This window comes from Pituophis catenifer, unplaced genomic scaffold (assembly GCF_029215685.1).
Source record: "Pituophis catenifer annectens isolate HBS135680 unplaced genomic scaffold, rPitCat1.0.hap2 SCAF_1, whole genome shotgun sequence".
Lineage (NCBI taxonomy): Eukaryota > Metazoa > Chordata > Lepidosauria > Squamata > Colubridae > Pituophis > Pituophis catenifer.
Genome location: NW_027256881.1, coordinates 203,739,339 through 203,759,643, shown reverse-complemented (window position 1 = coordinate 203,759,643; position 20,305 = coordinate 203,739,339). Strand labels below are relative to the sequence as shown.

Genomic DNA, 20,305 nt, shown 5'->3' with positions numbered 1-20,305 from the left:
AAACTGTTCTTGAGGTCACAGAGGTTGAGTTCAACTCCAACAATATTTTACCTTTTATTTTTAAGATACCAGAGAACTTGGGAGAATGGGCACAGTTACAAATATAATTATACTCATTTAGTTTTAGATACTAAGACTAATGTGATGGACTGCCCCATATAAGTATACACACAAAACTTGCTTTACTGTTTTTCTTTTTCATTTGCATTTTAAAATAAAAATTGGACTTGGTGCAGAGATATACTCCCACATATATTGAAGGGTTTTTCTTAATGTAGCTAAAAAATTAAAAATAAAAATTCAAAGGCAAGCCTTCAAATGCCCAATTTTTCAAAAAAGTGTAAAACAAGGGTACTAGTACAATCATTTGTACTAAATCTTGGAAAATATTGCCTCCTGCTAGCTCATATGCAACTATTTATTGAACAGAGGTAGCAAACCTTTAACCAATCCATTCTGTTATTAAATTTCCACTTGAACCACTGTAAAAATATGTAAAAAATAGGACAAGATGTAGTGTTAAAATTCCCGGGCTTCCCATTTCAGTATCTGACATTCAATCATAAGTGGCAGATTCAGCATTGTATTTGACAAATAGTTTTCAACACATAAATAATTTTTAGAACAACACAAATAGATGTTTCTACTTACCGCAAACGGTAGTGAGTTATTGGAATTTTGTATTTGAACCACCAGTTCTGATTCTCGTCTGATAACTGCCAAAAGCAGATTGTGTTAGCATGAAATGCAATATCCAATGTTAATCTCTTCCATGCAATACTGAAAAATGTTTCTCAGTTGCAGGAGAGTGCAGCTTTGAGAAGAGCTTGAAAAACCGCATAACTATTGATTTGTTAGATGTTTTTCTCAACTCCTTTTTATTTTTAGGGAACTCTAATGTCCAACGTAAAAACATTTCTACAACCATAATAATAAAGAAATGCTAAGTTTATTGCAGCATGGTATCTGCAATCAACATTTTTAATACTGCTAGTGCCGTAATACAATGTATTACAATATATAAGAAATCAAAAGGAAGACAATAAAAAAACCCAGCAAGATTTAATGCAGGCACATCATAAATAAGGGAAAAATTAAATTCAGGTGTATTATTAAGACTTGCTTTATGGTAAATGCGATTCATGCTGACTTCACCTATAATTTGATCCAACTAAGAAGCCATCTATGATTTTCCAAGCTCTGTAATCTTACCTGCATGATTTAAGTCATTTGCAGTGCAAAACCTATTTTGCCATCCATAATAACCATCTGTGAGATAGATTGGGCTGAGAGAATGTATTAGCCCAAAGTCAGCCCTCTGTGGCTAACGTGGCACTAGAATCTGGATCTCCCAGTTAACCGCTGGCTTAGTGTGAATGAAGGACATTTTCTTATTCTGATTCTTGATGAACGCATCTTTTCTTTTATGTACACTGAGAGTGTATGCACCAAGACAAATTCCTTGTGTGTCCAATCACACTTGGCCAATAAAAAATTCTATTATATTCTATTCACAACAGGTAGTCCTCGATTTATGACCACAATCGAGCACAAAAATTCTGTTGCTAAGTGAGACAGCTGTTAAGTGAATTTTTGCTCCATTTTACGATCTTTCTTGCCTCAATTGTTTAGTTAGTTTCACGATTGTTAGTGATTCTGGATCCCCAATGGACTTTGCTTGTCAGAAGGTCCCAAAAAGTTTGCAGCAACCATCATAAATATGAGGCAGTTGCCAAGCATCTGAATTTTGATCATGTGACCACGTGGATGCAGTAACAGTAGTAAGTGTGAAAAACAATCTTAAGTCACTTTTTTCAGTGCTGTTGTAACTTTGAATGGTCACTTAAAGAATTATTGTAAGCCGAGGACTACCTGTATCCAGAAAAAAAACTCCAGAGAAAGAAGTAGCCATAGTTTGCTCCAATTATGGTCACTGGCTTCATTCTCTGACTTCTTTCAATTGAACTAAGCCAAATACCCCATTAAAATATCTTAATAAATCAACCCAAAATTAACTTTTTATTTTTTGTATCTATTCATGGATAGAGCAGTAGAGGTGCACATGGAGTGCCATAACACAAAGTATCAGCAACCCAAGATTTCACATGATCTCCAGGGTCACCCAGATCTCACTGATGAATTTTAGCAACAAATTACTGAACAACAAATAGCAGTATGATTTCCTGCTCATTTTTATGGAAAACTAAGGTAATTTGTCTCTGATAGGTTTAATGTACCTCACTGCCTGCAACTTCTGCATTTCATTTCCTAATGATGTAATGATATCAAAATCCACAAAAAAAAGGGATGTTGGCAGTCATTTCATTCAACAGACATCACCCAAAATATAAATCAATGCATTACTTTTAAAATTGTGTTTAGAATTCCATTCAGCGCAGTGAAGGAGGTCACATAAGCCAAGTCACTTTCATTCTCAGCACAATACAAGGAAGCTTCTTGATAGGTGAGATGCTTATCTGGCACGAACCAGAATTCTGACCCATCAATATTTACTGTTGGCCCATGAATTCCTTCTTCATCTACAAAGAAAGAAAATCACATATGAAGCTTACATTCAGGACAACCTAACATGAACCAGCAACTCCATGCAATCTGAATCATCATGTAACAGGGAGGCCATATGAATCAAAATAAAAATCCTGGGCTTTTTTGATTTAGAACAGAGTTGTGTGCCTGCAACGTGGCTCACACAGAGGCATGTGCTCCAGCTGGCCCCTCTTAGCCTACAGCCCGGTAGTGGGCCACGGACCATAGGTTGGGGACCCCTGACTTAGAGTCAAATGACTGATTTTGACTTCAATTCCTCCAAGTCTGATTTCAAGCAAAGACCTTACAACTCACTTTGTCGCACAATCATTTTGCTAAAGTTAACAAGTTTATTAACTTTCTTTGAGAGTTAAAATAGACGGATTTTCTTAGTAATTACATATTTTGATCAACTCTCTAGTGCAAGAAAGACTGGGTTACACCTAAAAACTATTTCATTAATGGTCATGTTGGGAAGGTAATGATCACTGTCTGTAACTTCTGCATTTCATTTCCTTATGATTTAATTATTTATAATAAACCCAAAATCGAATGAATAAATAAACAAACAAACACATCATTCTAGTGATTATGGGCATTTGTGTGGAATAGGAGCAAGTGACATATGTCTCATGCCATCCAAGTACAAATAATATGATGTACTTGCATCAGGCATCATGACATGAGTACACCATTTATGCAATGATATCATGACGTGTCAAAATATCACAGAATAAGAGTTGGAAGGATCCTTCTTAGTTATTCCTGAAGCTTGGCCAAGTTCCTTCTGGATAAAGGTAACACTTTCAATTATATAAATCTTATTTCAAGTTTCAATCACACATACACTATGGAATGCTACTGTATGCTTAGAGTTTTACAAAATATATTATTTATGCAACGCACACATTCCAGCTATCTGAAATACTTGAACTGGGATTAAGCTAACAATTCCATCTGTTTTAAAACTGCCATGAGGCTGTGGAAAGAAAGGTCCATGGACTGCAATGAAGTGTATGAAAAGTAAGAAAAAAATCCTACCTGGTTTGTACCATTCAGGTGTCTTTGGAGTACTACCTGTAGATAAATGAAAAGTCTATCATTGGATGTACTAATATAACCTTGGTTAGAAAAAAGGCTACGTGTCACGGTTTTTATTGGCAATTGGAAATATATAACTGTCTAGTAAAATAGGAATGTTCAAACTTGAATTCAACAATAATTTAACACTTTCCATACATATAAAGTCTCTTGAGTCACTTTAAAAAACTGAATCTAATTGAGACATGAATCCATGTTCTAAGTTTTCTTTGCTATTAATATTACACTTTCAAACTCAAGTGGTTAAAAAAAATTCCAACATTTAACTGATCAAAAATCCATAAAGAGTTCTTGGAAAGAGTTGTATAAAGACATGATTATTATCATACTCCAAGAGAGTACTGCAAATAGCAGCAAATGGAATGAAATAGATACAATTATTCAGAGAACAATTACTTCATACAATGGAATTAATTTTATATCGAATAAGAGCCAGAGAGAAAGCAAAGAAATTACCCCATTGCACTATCAATTGCCATATTTCTCTGGTAAAATCTTGTTCCAAAATATAAAAAGAATTTATGATTTGAAAACACTGTCTCCCAGCATTTAAGCACTTGAGTTAGGCTGTACTATTTCCCCCCCCCCCAATCTTTTGAACCTGGAGGAACCCTTGAAATATTTTTCAATCCTCAGGGAACCCCCTGCACATTCAGCCTCAAATATAGGCCAGAACTTGCAAAATTATTATATTCATTTCATGTGTAGATACTATGTGTTTGTAACAGTGTTCATAAACTAAAAATAAAGAATGAATTTTTTTCCTTTCCCCTGCTTCCTTCCCCTCAATCTGTCTTTGTGGGTGGCTGCTGCTAATACCTGAACCAGACCTGACCCAGATCTCTTGCATCCGCCTGGAGATAGCTCCCCACTCCCCAGGCTGCTACACCTGGAGAAAGGCAGGCTAGTGAGCTGGCAAGTAGACCCCCTACAAGGAAGCCTCACTTGTAGGCTCATTCACCAACTGCTGCACCTCCCTCCTTGCTGGCTCTTCAGCTGGGCTTTGCTCACCTACCAGCTTCCAGTGTGTGTGTGTGTGTGTGTGTGTGTGTGTGTGTGTGTGTGTGTAATTCCTGCCCCAGCCAGGAGTTCATGTGGGCTCCAGAGGGCCAATCAGAGGTTAGAGGGGTTTTGTTCAATCTCTTCTTTTTAAAAAAACAAATCACGATCCACCCAGGGGACCCTTAGTGAACTCTTGCAGAATGTTAGGTTTCTGCAGAACTCCAACTGAAAAACCCTGGGGTGCACACGAAACTAAAACTGTTACAGGATCCATGGATCAGGCCCAATAACAGACATGAGTCAATCATTTAAGTAAGTTTCTTTTATTTGCAGGTTCATCAATGCATCACAAGCATCATCTGGAAATCTGGAAGTGATGGAGTGTGTGACTACCTTATATACCTGGGGGCGGAGACTCAGGTAAGGAGTGGTCTGTGGAGGGGGTTGGCCAAGCATGCATTAGTGTTAACCCCTGCATTACTGTGTCCCTAGTGAGCCCTGACATGGGTAAGGCATTTATGTGTGACAAATCCCCCTCTAAATGCCTGACCTGCGGTTGTGAATCCGATTGTTTAATTGATGCCCAAGGGCGAATATTAAGTTTGGATACCAGGTATGAGTGTTGTCTGCCTTGTAGTGGTTTTGTTAATATGTCTGCAGTCTGTTCTTCTGTGTCGCAATGTATGGCCTTTATGAATCCGATTTTGGAGAGCTGTCTCACATGTTTGTATTTTATTTTATTTTATTTTATTTTTATTGCAAAAGTTTTACAATTACATTTTCAGCCCTTTTTCCCCCCACCCCCCCCCCAAACTTCCCAACCTCCCTAACCCTCCCTAACCCTCCCCTCCCCCCAGACTTCCCTATAATATACTCATAACTGGTAAAGAAAGATAAAAAAAAACACACAAAAAAAACCCCTTAATATAACACTTATGTAAAAACTTGAACCCCTCCCTCCCCTGTATAATTTTTCTTTTTACCCTCATTACCTTAAAATATTTCTAATACATTATTTTCAAATAAAAGCTATTTGATACTTTCTAGTTTGATATTTGTTCTGAACATATTCTATCCACCTTTTCCATTCCCATTCATAAGTCTCTTGTGAACAATCTTTTAAGTATGCTGAAATCTTCGCCATCTCTGCAAAACTGGCCATCTTCAAAGTCCATTCCTCAATAGTGGGCAAGGCTTCATTTTTCCAGTATTTACCTATCAACAATCTTGCTGCTGTTATCATATACAATATCAGTTTTGTTTCACCCGATGTAAAACCCTTAACTATACCCAATAAAAACAATTGTGGAGAGAATTGAATTTTTTTCTTCAAAACATTCTGCATGACCCACCAAATTTTTATCCAAAAAGCCTTAACTTTCCTACAGGTCCACCAAACATGATAATACGTAGCATCCAAACATTCACATCTCCAACATTTTGGCTGAACATTAGGGTACATACATGACAACTTTTTGGGATCTAAATGCCATCTATAAAACATTTTATAGAAATTTTCCCTCAGGTTCTGCGACTGTGTAAATTTAACATTCTGAACCCAAATTTTTTCCCATGTTTCCAACATCACTGGTTCTTCAAAATTTTGTGCCCACTTAATCATACAATCTTTAACTAATTCAGTTTCTGAGTCCCTTTCTAGCAAAACATTATAAAGCCTTTTGATATGCATTGGACCTTTCTCTTTTATATGTCTAACCAATTCTTCCTCGTGCAACATAATACCAGTTTTTTGGTCCTCTTTCCATCTCAATTGTAATTGATTATATTGTAACCAAGTTAAATTAATCCCTTCGTCCAACAGTGTCTTCAATGTCTTCAGCTGCCATCTGCCCGCATCTGTAAAAAGAACCTCTTTGTAAGAAACCCCCCCGAGTGACATTATATTTGTATTCCATAAAGTATGACCAAGATCCAGCCATAGCGGTATTTTATAATCCCATTTGAGTCGGTGCTTCTTCCAAACTCTCATCAAAGAGTCTCTAAGTATATGACTTTTAAATACTTTATCAACTTTGTCATCATAAAATAAGTAAGCATGCCATCCAAATTCAAGATCAAAACTTTCTGCATTCAATATTGCAGCCTTTTTACTTCCAAACCAATCACTTGTTAAGGTTAAAGCTGCTGCATCGTAATATAACTGTAGGTTTGGAAGTTTAAGACCTCCTCTTTCTGGAACATCTTGCATAATTTTCAGTTTCACTCTCGGCTTTTTCTCGTTCCAGACAAACTTATTAAGTCCAGTTTGCCAGACTTTCAATTGTTTATCACTTTTAAGCACCGGAATCATTTGAAACAAAAAAAGAAATCTTGGCAAAATGTTCATCTTAACTGCTGCTATTCTTCCAAGTAGAGACAGCTGCAGTTTTTTCCAAGTCTCCATGTCTTTCTGCACCTCTCGCCACAACACCTCATAGTTATTTTGAAACAATTTCATGTTTGATTCTGCAACCTGAACTCCTAGATATTTTACCTTAGGTACAGTCTCAAAACCTGCCCTCCTTTCAAGCTCATGTTTACGATCTTGTGTCATATTTTTAACTATCATTTTAGTCTTTTTTGGATTCAGTCTAAAACCTGAAACTTTACCATAGTCTTGTATAATGTCCTTCATCAGGATTATTGATTCCATTGGTTGTGATAGGGTAACAACCAGATCATCTGCAAATGCCTTTATTCTGTAATCCTCTTGCCTAATCATTATACCTTTCAAGATATTAGAGTCCCGTATTGTATTTAGCAAGACTTCTAGAGTTAGGATAAATAAAAGTGGGGACAACGGACATCCCTGTCTTGTTCCTTTTTCAATTTTAAACTCTGTTGTCAAGCTTCCATTAATAATAATCTGTGCCTTTTGCTCTTGGTAAATTGCTGAAATCGCCTGTATAAATTGATCCCCAAAATCCATCTTTTTTAAAGTCTTTAGTAGAAAATTCCAATCCACTCTATCAAAGGCCTTCTCTGCAGAAAGGCCAGGCCAGAAAGACCAGCACTGCAGGAATCTGTTTATTCTTCTCAAGATATTCCAATAAATCTATTACTTGCCTTACATTATCCTTCATGTGTCTGCCCTCGATAAATCCCGCTTGATCATCATGAATCACCTTTTGAATTACTGGCATCAACCTGTTGGCTAATACTTTCGCATAAATTTTATAATCTGTATTCAAAAGAGATATTGGTCTATAGTTCTCTGGTTTTTTAGGACCGACTTGTTCTTTTGGTATCAAAGATATATAAGCTGTTGTCCATGATGGGGGTATTTTACCCCCTTGTTGAATATTGCAAAATAAATCTCTGAGTTGTTCCACCATTTCAGCTTGCAAAGTTTTGTAATACACTGCGGTCAAACCATCCGTGCCAGGAGCTTTGGCTGTTTTTAGCTGTTTAATTGCTACTATTATCTCCTCCTCTGTTATAGGATAATTCATTCTTTCCTTTTGTTGATCAGTAATTTTTGTAACTCTTTTATCATTTAAATATTTTTCTATGAGTCCATTCTGCACCTCCTCTTTGGCATATAGTTTAGTATAATAGTCCACAAAGGCTTCTTTAATTAATTTTTGTTGAGAAATTTCTTTCCCTCCAATATCAATACTATCAATAGTCCGTATACTTTGTTTTTTTCTCAATGTGTAAGCCAACCATCTGCCCGGTTTATTAGCGTTACAAAATGTATTGTGCTTCGCATATTGTAAGTTTGTTGCAACTTGTTCCGCCATAAGCATTTGAAATTGGTCTTTCAAAAGTTTTATAGCACCGCATATTCTTTCATCTGTTGGATTTTTAATAAGTAACTGTTCTTTATTCTTTATTTCTATTTCCAATTCAGATCTTTTCTTTTGTCGAAACAGTCTATGTTTAGAGTTCATGTAAATAAGTACCCCTCTCATATAAGCTTTACTTGCGTCCCATACAATTTCAATTGGGGTACCTTTATTCAAATTTATTTCAAAAAATTCTTTCAAATGCTTTTTAAGTTCTGTTATATTTTTTTCATATCTAAACAAGTTCTCGTTTAGTCTCCAAGAACGTCTCTCAACCTTATCCATCTCAATTTCTATCCATACTGGGCTATGGTCAGTCAAAGTTCTTGGAAAAATCTTTGTTCTTTTTGTCTTAACAAGTAAATCATCTGACAACAAAATAAAGTCAATCCTAGAGAAGGATCTGTGTCTGTCAGAAAAAAAAGTGTAATCCAAATCTTTTGGATTATGTATTCTCCAAACATCTTTTAGTTCCATATCTTCTTTCATGTCAAAAAAAGTCTGTGGTAATCTGATCCTAGACTTTGCCAGACTCTTTTTATCTAATTTAGGATCAATTACTCCATTCCAGTCTCCCATAATTAAAATAGATCTATAGTCCCATTGCAGTATTTTGGTATGTAACATCTTATAAAAATAGTCCTGTTGTTGATTGGGAGCATAAATTCCAATCAGAAGAATTTGGCCATTTGCTGTAAGCAATTCAATTGCTACAAACCTACCATCTTCGTCTGCTTCTATAACTTTTGCTGTTAACTTTTTATTTACATAAATAACCACACCATTCTTTTTTTGCGAAGTTGAAGATATAAAATGTGTTCCTAGTTTGGAGTTTATCAAGTATTTTTGATCTTGAGTTGTGATATGCGTTTCTTGTAAACAAATTATATCATTATTAAATTGTTTCAAATATGTAAATAATTTCTTCCTTTTCTGTGCTGAATTCAACCCATTCACATTCCAAGATAAACACTTAAGCATCATCTTCCTCTTTCTGGAGCAAAGAGCAGAATAATCGAATGTCATCCGAAAGCTTCGATCTTGCTCCCCCCATGGCTCCAGTCTCTTGTGCAGTACTCTTAACTGCCTTCTTGTCTTGTCTTTCCTGTTGTTGTTGTTGCTTTTGTTTAAGTAACTTAGATTGAGCTCGAGTTATACGTTGATCCTTAACTTCAATCATCTGAAGCGAATCCAAGATTGGAGAAGATTCCAGCAAAGGCTCATCCAGAAAACCTCCTTCTGCGCCTTGCATTTCCTCTGGTTCCTGCTTAGACTGTTCTTGCAGTTCTCGTTGAGGTTGCTTCTCATCACTCTCCTTAATCTCCAAAACTGTAGATGTACGTGGGGATGGTGTTCTTTCCTTAAGAATAGTAATGTAAAAGTGCTGTGCCTTCTCCACGGTATTCAAACGATATCTTTCTCCCTTGTATCTGAAAATTATACCAGCTGGGGCGTCCCACCGAAATGGTATCTGTAAATTTTGCAACTCCTTAACAAGAAAGCCAAATTCTTTTCTGGTTTTCAGCATTTTAGGAGGTAATTCTTTATAAATTCCAATTCGTGAGCCCCCCACTTGGACAGAGGTGTAGAAGGATTTTTGCAGGATGTCATTTCTTATTTCTCTATCTATAAAATATATGACCACATCTCTAGGCAATTGTCTTTGTCTGGCCACCCAAGAATTGACTCTGTAAATTTTATCTATTTTGTGAAAAACCACATCAGGATTAACTTGTAGGATCTTAGCCAGGGCCTCAGAACAAACCTGTCTCAAATCCTGTCTTTCCTCTTCTTGAATTCCTCGAAGCCGTATGGCAAACTCCATTGCCCTGAATTGTATCATCACAATCTCATTTTCAACTCTTTGCATTTTATTGTCAACATCAGCAATTTTATAATCATTATCTTTCATCTTAACATTAACTTCTGATTTAAGTTCTTCAACTTTAGAATCAACTTTCATAATAAATTCTGCCAGGCCAGACGCCACTTCTGATATTTTTTTAGTCACCTTGTTTTGATTTTGTTTCACCATATCTTTAACTTCATTAATTTCCTGCATAAATTCCTGATGTGATTTTTGGAGTTTATCATCTATCTCCTGTTGAGATTTTTGAAATTTATCATCCAAAGTGTTAGAAATAAATTCTTTTAAATCTCCCACATCAAAATCTTTTTTCTGAGTCTGTATCTGTTGTGCAGGGGGAGGCTGTGCTTTATGTGTGGGAGATCCACCTCCTGTTGCCTTCGCTTCCTGCTTCTTTGAGGCCATCCTGCCACGTAGGCTAGTTTTACTAAAAAGGGAAATTTTTCTTCCTCTCCCACCTCCACAAAGACTTCTAAAAAAGTCCCCCAGATTTAATCAAATAAGAACCAAAGCAAAGCAAAGTCCAGTATTGAAAAAGGAGAAATTTCTCTCTTATTTCTCTTGTTACAAGCGAAGCAACTTCGTAGCAGTTTAGAAACTTTGTAACAAAGCAAGATGAGTTCAGCAATCCACACTCGCCCGCTCGTTAACTCTGAGGCTAGGCGCCATATTTTTACAGTTCACTTTCACTCATCCGCATTTTTTCACTCAGGTTAGAAAGCCAAGAAAACTCTAATACTTGCGATTCCGAGTTTCAGGGTTCAAGTAACGGTATGCTGCTTATTAAGGCTGATTCCTTTTCTTTCAATTTAAAGTTTCCTGTAGCCGGCTTGTTCTGCAAATGCAGACTTGTCCCACGCCGCCCGGAATTCCAGCAGGTTGAATGGGAGCCGCTCCTGTTCCCTCCCCAGAAACTATCCCCTGGGGGGGTTGCAGGGGCTCAACCTGTGCCCTGCGATCTCTCTTCAGAAATCCTAAAGATTTTTGAAGTTTTCGAGCCGCTTCTTAGTCGCGAAGCGGCTCTACAAGCGGCGGGGCTGGCGGAGCTTCAAAAGGCACCGCCGCCGCCGAAGACGAGGAAACCGGAATACATGTTTGTATTTTATGTCAATGTGCCTGGATCTCTGCCCCACCGCGTCGGCCATGGAAATTTCTATGGCGGCCTTGTTGTCTTCGTAGATGGTTATTGGGTACGCTGGTTCGCACCAGACGCTGGCGAGCAGGTCGTCGAACCAGGTGAGATTGTTGGCAGCCTTGGATAGGCATATGTACTCTGCCTCAGTGGTTGAAGTGGCTACCAAGTTTTGTTTACCCATGTACCAATGCACCGGGCTATTGTTCAGGTAGAATATGTACCCTGATGTGCTTTTCCGGCTCTTGGTGTCTCCGGCCCAGTCAGCATCAGCATAGCAGGAGAGGACGGATTCGTTGGACGGTTCTGGTTCCAGAAATAGACATGCGTTGGCACTGTGCTTTAGGTACCTCAGTACCCTTTTTACAGCATCCCAATGGTACATGGTGGGTTTGCCCACGTGCCTGGACAGTAGATTAACTGATAGTGCGATATCTGGCCTAGTCCAGTTGGCGATGTACAAGAGAGAGCCTATGACTGACCTATATAGGGTGTTGTCTTTGAATTCGGGTGACTCGCCATGCATATTTCTTAGGAAGTCCGGCTGCATGGGTGACTCACACCCCTTGGCATCTGCCATGTTGCATTTGTGCAGTATTTCATCTATCTTCTCCTTCTGGGACAGTTGAAAACCTTTGGGGGTTTTGCTGATTTGTACACCTAGGTATCTGTTTATTTTTCCTAGGTATTTTAAGGTGAAGTGCTCACTCAGCTTGCTGGCGAAAGTGTTGCGATTCCCTTCGTGTTTATTGATGTAAAGTATATCATCCACGTAGACTAGAATGTATTCTGGTGAATCCCCCTTCTCCTGGTGAAGAAGCAGTTGTCGGCTATGGTTGCTGTAAATCCCATTGACTTCAGGACCTCAACCAGGCATTCATACCAGCATTTGCCAGATTGTTTCAGTCCATATAGGCTCTTGTTAAGTAGCCAGGTGTCCCCCCTGTTGGTCTCTTTGCTGTGTGATGCTCTAACGTATATTTCTTTGTCCAGTTTGGCGTGCAAGTAGGCTGTCTGCACGTCGAATTGATGTACCTCTAGCCCTAGCACGGAAGCGATAACCAGGGCACTCTTAACACTCTCAGTTCTTATGATTGGGGAGTAAGTGTCAGTGTAATCTTTTGGAAACCTTTGGGCGAACCCCTGCGCAACTAGTCTGGCCTTGTACAGGTTTTGGCCACCTTCTAGGTTCTTGATTTTGAAAATCCACCTGGTTCCTATCGTATTTTTGCCCTTTGGAACCTCGGCTGGGGTGTAAACCTCTAGCTCTCTCAGGCTATTCATTTCTTTGGCCATGGCCGATTCCCACTTCGGCCTCTCCTCGTGTGGTAGTCTCAATACCTCTTCATAGGAGTTGGGTGTGATGTGGTTTGTGTGTATATCCATTACATAATCATTTAACCTTTTGGGTAATTGGTTCCTGGTCGATCTGACTGGCCTATCTGTCGTTTGTTCGGTGTCATGTAAGTACCTGGCCTCCTTTTGTATTAATGAGTCTACACTTATCTTGGGATGATTCCCTTTCCATTCCTCGACCTTGATGCCTTGGCGCTTGGGTTTGGGCTCTTTCCTTTCCTGCCTACCTGTTGGTTCGTGTTTGTCTTGCACCTGCTCGTCTATTCTAGTCTCCTGCCTGGTGGATACCTCATTGAGGTGTATTCTGGACCAGTTAGCTTGCTCATGGAATACTGCTGTCCTAGAGATCACAAATCTGTCGTTACTGTCCACAAATCTGAACCCCTTGGTACCTGGCTCGTACCCTATAAATCTTAATCTCCTGGATACTTTGTCCCCCTTTCTGCGCAGCTGTTTGGGTATATGAACATCTGCAGTTACGCCGAATACGTGCAGATGTGCTATCTGTGGTTTTTTATTGTACATGAGTTCGTATGGTGTCTTATCTATTACACTGGACCAGGTTCTGTTCAGTGTGTAGTTTGAGTAAACTAAGGCCTCAGACCAAAAATGTTGACCAATTCCTGTGTCCTCTAATGCGCATCTGATCATGGTCTGCAGCGTGGAATTCCGTCGTTCTGCGACACCGTTCTGGAAGGCCGAGAACGGAGACGATGTAAAGTGAAGCACGCCTTTGGATCTGAGCCAATGAGAGAAATCCTTTGACAAAAATTTGGATCCTCTATCTGTCATGATTTGTTTGATTTGAGTGTTGTTTTGAGTCTCTACCCTTTTGTAGAACTCCTTGAATTTTTGGAAAGCCTCATCCTTTTGTCTTAATGTATAGACGAAGCCATACCGACTATAATCGTCTACTATGGTGAGGAAACATCTTTTTTTGTACTTGATGGATGGCCTTAGAGGCCCCACCAGATCCATGTGAACTAAATTGAAAACTTGGTTGGTGGCGCGTGAGGATTTCTTAGGTCTGGGTTTGACTTTTAACTTAGAACATTTGCACACCGAGCACTCAAGGTAATTTTCACAATTCTTTATTTTGATGCCCTCGGTACAGTTGGTCATTTTTTGGACCACGGGGAAGCTGGCGTGTCCTAATCTCCGGTGTAGTAGGTGTGCACAATCATCGTGCATGGGTTTGCCTATCGGTGGCTTTCCCTGAGTGTGTTTGGTTGCATGTGTTTCCAGGGTTGTGTTCTCCTTGCTCCCTGTCCCTCTCTCACTCGTATGTTCTTCCTCAGTTCTGTCTTGGTTAGTGTTTCTAGTGGGTTCTGAGCTGGTGTATATGCTGGGGGTGTTACTCTCATAGAATGTTAAGTAGGGTAGCCCTTGTCTGACCGTCACTCTCCCTACACTCTCTCTACCCTTACTCACGTGGGCTTTCCCTTCTGCGAAGGTTACCTTAATCCCTGAGTCTTCACTGAGTTTCAATGCGGCCAATATGTTGTGGGGTATCTCCGGGACCAGGAGTACCCCCTCTATTTTCCCTATACCTGGCAGTATAACCACCCCCTTCCCTGTTACCTTAACCTCACTTTGGTTTGCAACCTTGATTGAAAAATTCTCCTCTGTGAATGAAGAGAGCAACTGTTTGTTACAGGTTGTGTGGTTGGAGGCCCCAGAGTCCAGAAGCCACGAGTTGGCCTCTCTATCCTGACATGTTATGTGGGTACGCTCCCCTATCCCATATAGGGACCCTGTTCTGCTGTCACGTGAACTATCTCTGTTCCCCCTCCTGTCTCTGGGATTAGGTGAATCTCTGCGCCTGTACCTCTCTTCAGAAGTGTGTCTCTCTGTCTGTCTGAGTCTGTGTTCTGGTCTGCTTCTCTCTCTGTAGCTCTTAGGACAGTCTCTCTTGAGGTGTCCCCTTGACCCACAGCTATAGCACTCTGTTGTGCCATGTTGTTTGTCTTGGAAGGCTACTTTCTTTACGTGTTTCTGTTCCCTGGAGGAGTCATGGCGACTCCTTTTCAAATTGTCTTCAGCTATCAATTTGTTAGACAGCTTCTCAATGGACAGGAGACCTAGGCTAACGATATCTAAGTGTGCTAAGAAACTGTCTCATGAGTGATCTAAAGAGTTAATTATTACACTCTTCATGATCTGATCTGATATGACCTCCCCCCCTAAGGTGTAGTTCTGCCCTGGTGGCATTCAGGGACACTAGGTGCTCGCTTATGGGAGTCCCTGGTTTAACTCTGGCAGAGAAGAAATCTTTGGAAATCTGAGTGGTGGTTGCCACACTTTCACTGTAAAATAACCCAAACATTTTTTGTATGATTTCCGACACAGTGAGATGATGGCCAATGCTATGGTAAATGGTGGGAGATATGCTAGAAATTAAAAGGTAAAATGCCCTATGATGCATACAGTCCAACTCTAAAGTCCATGGTCTCTCTGGTGGGTCATTAATAAAATGTGACATATTTTCTTTTAGGAACACCACCTGCAGCTGCTGTGACCGCTCTAGGATGTTGCCCCCATCCATCCTCAACTTGGGGAAGTCACTTGGTAAGTTCCCAGCATTATTATAGAAGATCATTTGGCGGCCGTGGCAAGGGGGCTTTCTATCAGGTTCGCCTGATACGCCAGTTGCGCCCCTTTCTAGATCGGGACTCCCTACGCACAGTCACTCAGGCACTCGTCACTTCCCGCCTGGACTACTGCAACGCTCTCTACATGGGGCTCCCCCTGGGGTGCACCCGGAGGCTCCAGCTGGTCCAGAACGCGGCCGCGCGGGGGATTATGGGGGCGACGAGGCGCTCCCATGTGACACCTCTCCTGCGCGAGCTGCACTGGCTCCCGGTGGTCTTCCGGGTGCGCTTCAAGGTGTTGGTGACCACCTTTAAAGCGCTCCATGGCTTAGGGCCGGGGTACTTACGAGACCGCCTTCTGCCACCAATAGCCTCCCACCGGCCAGTACGCTCACACAGAGTGGGCCTCCTCAGGGTGCCGTCCGCCAGACAATGTCGGCTGGCGACCCCCAGGGGGAGAGCCTTCTCTGTGGTGGCGCCCACCCTCTGGAACAACCTCCCCCCAGAGTTACGTACAATAACAGACCTCCGGATTTTTCGTCGGGCCCTGAAAACCCATTTATTTCAACTAGCTGGGCTGTCTTGAGTCAAATTTTAAATTGATTTTAAATTGGAAAAGTTTTAATTACGGCCAAGATATTTAATTATTTTAATCAGTTTTTAGATTTTGTACGTTTTGTATGTATGTCTTGTTTTACTTTGGCTGTTCACCGCCCTGAGTCCTATATTGGAGAAGGGCGGTATAGAAATTTAAACAAATAAAATAAATAAATAAATAAATATTTGTAAAATTACTTACAGCAGGCGGCTGTCCATGGTTCTGTATGTGCATATAACAGCAATACGGCATGGGAACGCTTGCCGGCAGTTTAAAAATCCCTCTCTGCGATTTTTTTCTTTTTTCTTCCTCTAGGCGAAACTGCGCATGCGCGAAGTCCATTTCAGCTCTGTCGTCGTGGTGGAAGGACCTGTTCATCGCAGCTCCAGCGTAGAGGTCTCTAACAGCCGGGTAGGCCTCGGCTTCGGTCTTGGGGGTCCAGGGGCGCTCCGGACGGTGCTGTCTTGCAGTGGCCTTGTCGAAGAGAAGATTCTGATGGCTTTGGAGTCCCGGCGACGAAGGCAGGTAGCTGCTCCAATCCCTGCGTTCTGGGGTTCGCGGTCTGGGTGATCGGGGGCGCGGCGTTCCTGGGGTGCGTAGGAGGGTTGTCGCGCTGACGTGGGCATCCGTGGCCCTCGGGTGGGCATTCCGGTGCCCCTCTCCCCGTCTTCCTTTTTGCTTGGGCCCCTCCGGTTCCTCTTTAGTGATTTTTAGGCCTGGGCCGAAGGCGGCGGCAAGGGTCTTCATGGCCTTGTCGACTTGCCGCTCAGTCGGGGTGTATCCGAGGTCCGAATCGGACTCTGCCCCCTCACCCCGGTCGCTTTCCCCATCGCTCGGGGTCAGGCATTTTTTGCGCGCCGGCCATTTTAAATTCTGGCTTCCGATTGGTCGGAAGTCGGCCATCTTGTCCGACCACGTGGTCAAATATGGCCGCAGTTTTAAATTTTGAGCGGGGCTGTGGGGCTCGATGACTGCTGTGGGGTCGTTTTGGGGCGATCCACTCACCGAGTCCAGCTCTTCGAGCTCCAGATCCGATTCATCCTCGCTCTTCGCCACCTCGCGGTCCATTATGAAGCTTCGTAGGTCCGCGAGGAGGTTCTTGTCGTTGGCCCGCTCTTTTAGCAGTCGTAGGACGTCGAGTCGTAGGCTTTCTTCCTCCCGGCCATCAGAGTCTGCTATTTCTCCTTTCTTGATCTCCCCTCTTTCTTCCGTTGCGGTGGCTTTGGGGTTGATCGTGTCTTCTGCCTTCCCTGGCGATCCCGCTGGGTTGCCATCTCGTTGCTTCGGTGGCGTCGCCATCTCGTAGGCAGTGGTGTGTTCTCGTTGTGTGTCCAGATGTTATTGGGCCATTAAACTATCCTCTGCTACCATTTTGTTACAGGATCCATGGATCAGGCCCAATAACAGACATGAGTCAATCATTTAAGTAAGTTTCTTTTATTTGCAGGTTCATCAATGCATCACAAGCATCATCTGGAAGTCTGAAGGTGATGGAGTGTGTGACTGCCTTATATACCTGGGGGCGGAGACTCAGGTAAGGAGTGGTCTGTGGAGGGGGTTGGCCAAGCGTGCATTAGTGTTAACCCCTGCATTACTGTGTCCCTAGTGAGCCCTGACATGGGTAAGGCATTTATGTGTGACAAAAACATAATCTTTGAATACTGAGCTTGACAGAAATCCATATTTTGCTATGCTTTTGTTTCGTTTAACAGCATTGTTGACCCTTTAGTTAAATTGGATAGAAAGTCAAAAAGTAGTTTTACATTTGGAAAGTATATGGAGGGCCCGTGGTTCTCAGATCAAGAGCTGGCAATTAAGCATATATTCAATAATTGCCCTGCTTCAAAGATACCGTGAGAGTCTGTTAATTTGTAGGAAGAAAAAGCCATGGATCTGAACTACTACTAGAATGAGAGGCATCTGTACTTTTCTAAGAGGGCTGTGAAAATATTTACAGACCCCTCACATCCTGGACATAAACTGTTTCAACTCCTACCCTCAAATTAATGCTATAGAGCACTGCACACCAGAACAACTAGACACAAGAACAGTTTTTCCCCGAATGCCATCACTCCGCTAAACAAATAATTCCCTCAACACTGTCAAACTATTTACTAAGTCTGCACTACTATTAATCTTCTCATCATTCCCACCACCCATCTCCTTCCACTTATGACTGTATGACTGTAATTTTATTGCTTGTATCCTTACGATTTATATTGATATTGTTTCCTGATTGCTTATTTGTACCTTATGACTATCATTAAGTGTTGTACCTTATGATTCTTGATGAACGTATCTTTTCTTTTATGTACACTGAAAACATATGCACCAAGACAAATTCCTTGTGTGTCCAATCACACTTGGCCAATAAAAAATTCTGTTCTATTCTATTCTATCCATGTTTGTTTGGTTTTGTTGTTGTTGGCACTGAAGATTCTTATTCAGCCAAATCGGGTTTCCCAAACTGACTTATGCCAAGCCTTGCCTAGGAAATAAGGTTACTCATGGAAAATCATGAAGTCTGGAATACATTGCCAAATCCTAGTTGCGGGATATGGACACTGGTTAACAGTAGGACAGAAAAAGAAAGAAAACCAGGGGTGAAATGCTCCCAGTTCGGACTGGATCGGCCGATCCGATAGCGATGGCAGCAGGTGATTTGGAGAACTAGCAGCAAAAATCCCTGCCCCCCATGCCCACCCAATTGCCCACTTGCCGCTTCTTTTAAAAGTAAAAAAAGAAATCACACTCCACAGCTGATCACCACCCCTGGCGTGCTGTTCTACTTACCCCATGCCTCCTTTTGGTGTGCACTGTGCACGCACCTCGCATTTGGTGCGTGGTGCGCACAGCACGCATGCGCAGCCATCGAACTGGTTGTAAACCGGTTCAGATTTCACCACTGAAGAAAACACTTCTATGTAACCCACATATTCTGGAAATAATGTATGCCAGGGTGATTCAACCCTTAGTCAGATGGAAACTAACTCAATATTTGGAGGGGGGGGAGGGAACGACTGATAACACTTTCAGAACTCATGTTTTTTTAGAGTTACAGGAAATTGGCCAACCATAATGCTAGCATATTGAATAAAATGAAGGAAAAGACAATCCTAAATGTTAATGTTTTTATCCTGCATACTTTTATCTGGAATGAGCCATGCTGAATACAGTAGATCTCCTTTCTAAAAAACAACAACACAATTAAACAATATATGGTTGAAAGCAAATTTACCTTTAGTGATCTGGCATACCCATTCAAGTTTTGCATCACAATGGAAAGGTTTTAAATAGAACTCCTCTTCTCTAGCTTCATATAGGTAAAAATGCCACCGAGGCCGGCGTTTTAGTCCAAGGGTCTGTATAATTACAAAAGAAAAGCAGTGATAATATGCATTATTTCTTTTTGTAGTAACTCTCAAGTAAGTAAGTGTCCATAACTAAATTCTGTTAAAAAGATTTCCTTTCTTCTTATTAGCTCATTTAATTATTAGAAATAAATCTCTGTGTTCAGTGGAATTTTCTTTTAAATATACAAGGGATTCTAGCTAGAGGCTAAAATAATAGAAATACCAATTAAACTCATATGCCACTTTACAGTGCTTTATAGCAGTTTACAGTCTCAGCATGTTGCCCCCAACAATCTGGGTCCTTATTTTACTGATCTTGGAAGGATGGAAGGTTGAGCCAACCTTGAACTGGTAGTGGGCAGTTATCCTGCAATACTGCATTCTAACCACTACCACAACAACAAATACAGAAGTATACTTCTATTTAATACTGGGTAGTTGCTTGATGAGGAAAATCAGATTTTGAAAGATATTTTCAGTTGGTGATCAACAAAAGGAAAATATTCCAGGCATATATTTGGATTTCGAATAGGTAAAAGCAGGATACAGATGAATGGTAAATGCAGAAGTAGAAAAGGATCAAGTAAGATAAGGGCTAAGTGTTTTTTTCCTTAGCTGAGAATAGTCCCATTAAAGCCAGTGGGGCTTACTTTTTACAGAATTAAACTACCACCAATACAATACTTACTCAGAACTGAAATATGGAATTGCTGTGCTGCGCTTGATATATTTATAAACATATCTTTGAAATATATTTCATATATTTGAAATATTTGTCAAAAACTACACATACCTACTTTAAAATAGTTTTTCTTTTTCCAACTGATCAAAACCTATTGAAAGGATCACTGCTACTATACATTCCAAGACAAATTATGCACATTATTGCATTCCAATGTAATATTTACAAATGTAACAGCATTGAAAAAGGCTGTTTTATTCTGAAGTTAGGACAGTAACTCTAACCAAT

The 20,305-nt window shown here is 40.7% G+C and overlaps 1 protein-coding gene across 1 annotated transcript in view; it reads right to left on the bottom strand.

The window, feature by feature from the left end:
• Positions 1-20,305, bottom strand: part of LY75 (lymphocyte antigen 75) — an 86,407-nt gene that overhangs the window by 27,880 nt on the left and 38,222 nt on the right. Inside the window, exons 16-19 of the mRNA XM_070939542.1 lie at positions 19,221-19,344; positions 3,589-3,624; positions 2,365-2,540; positions 652-716 (exon numbers count right to left, since the gene is read on the bottom strand). Coding sequence (XP_070795643.1) covers positions 652-716; positions 2,365-2,540; positions 3,589-3,624; positions 19,221-19,344 — 401 coding nt within the window. The remainder of the gene's footprint in view (positions 1-651; positions 717-2,364; positions 2,541-3,588; positions 3,625-19,220; positions 19,345-20,305) is intronic.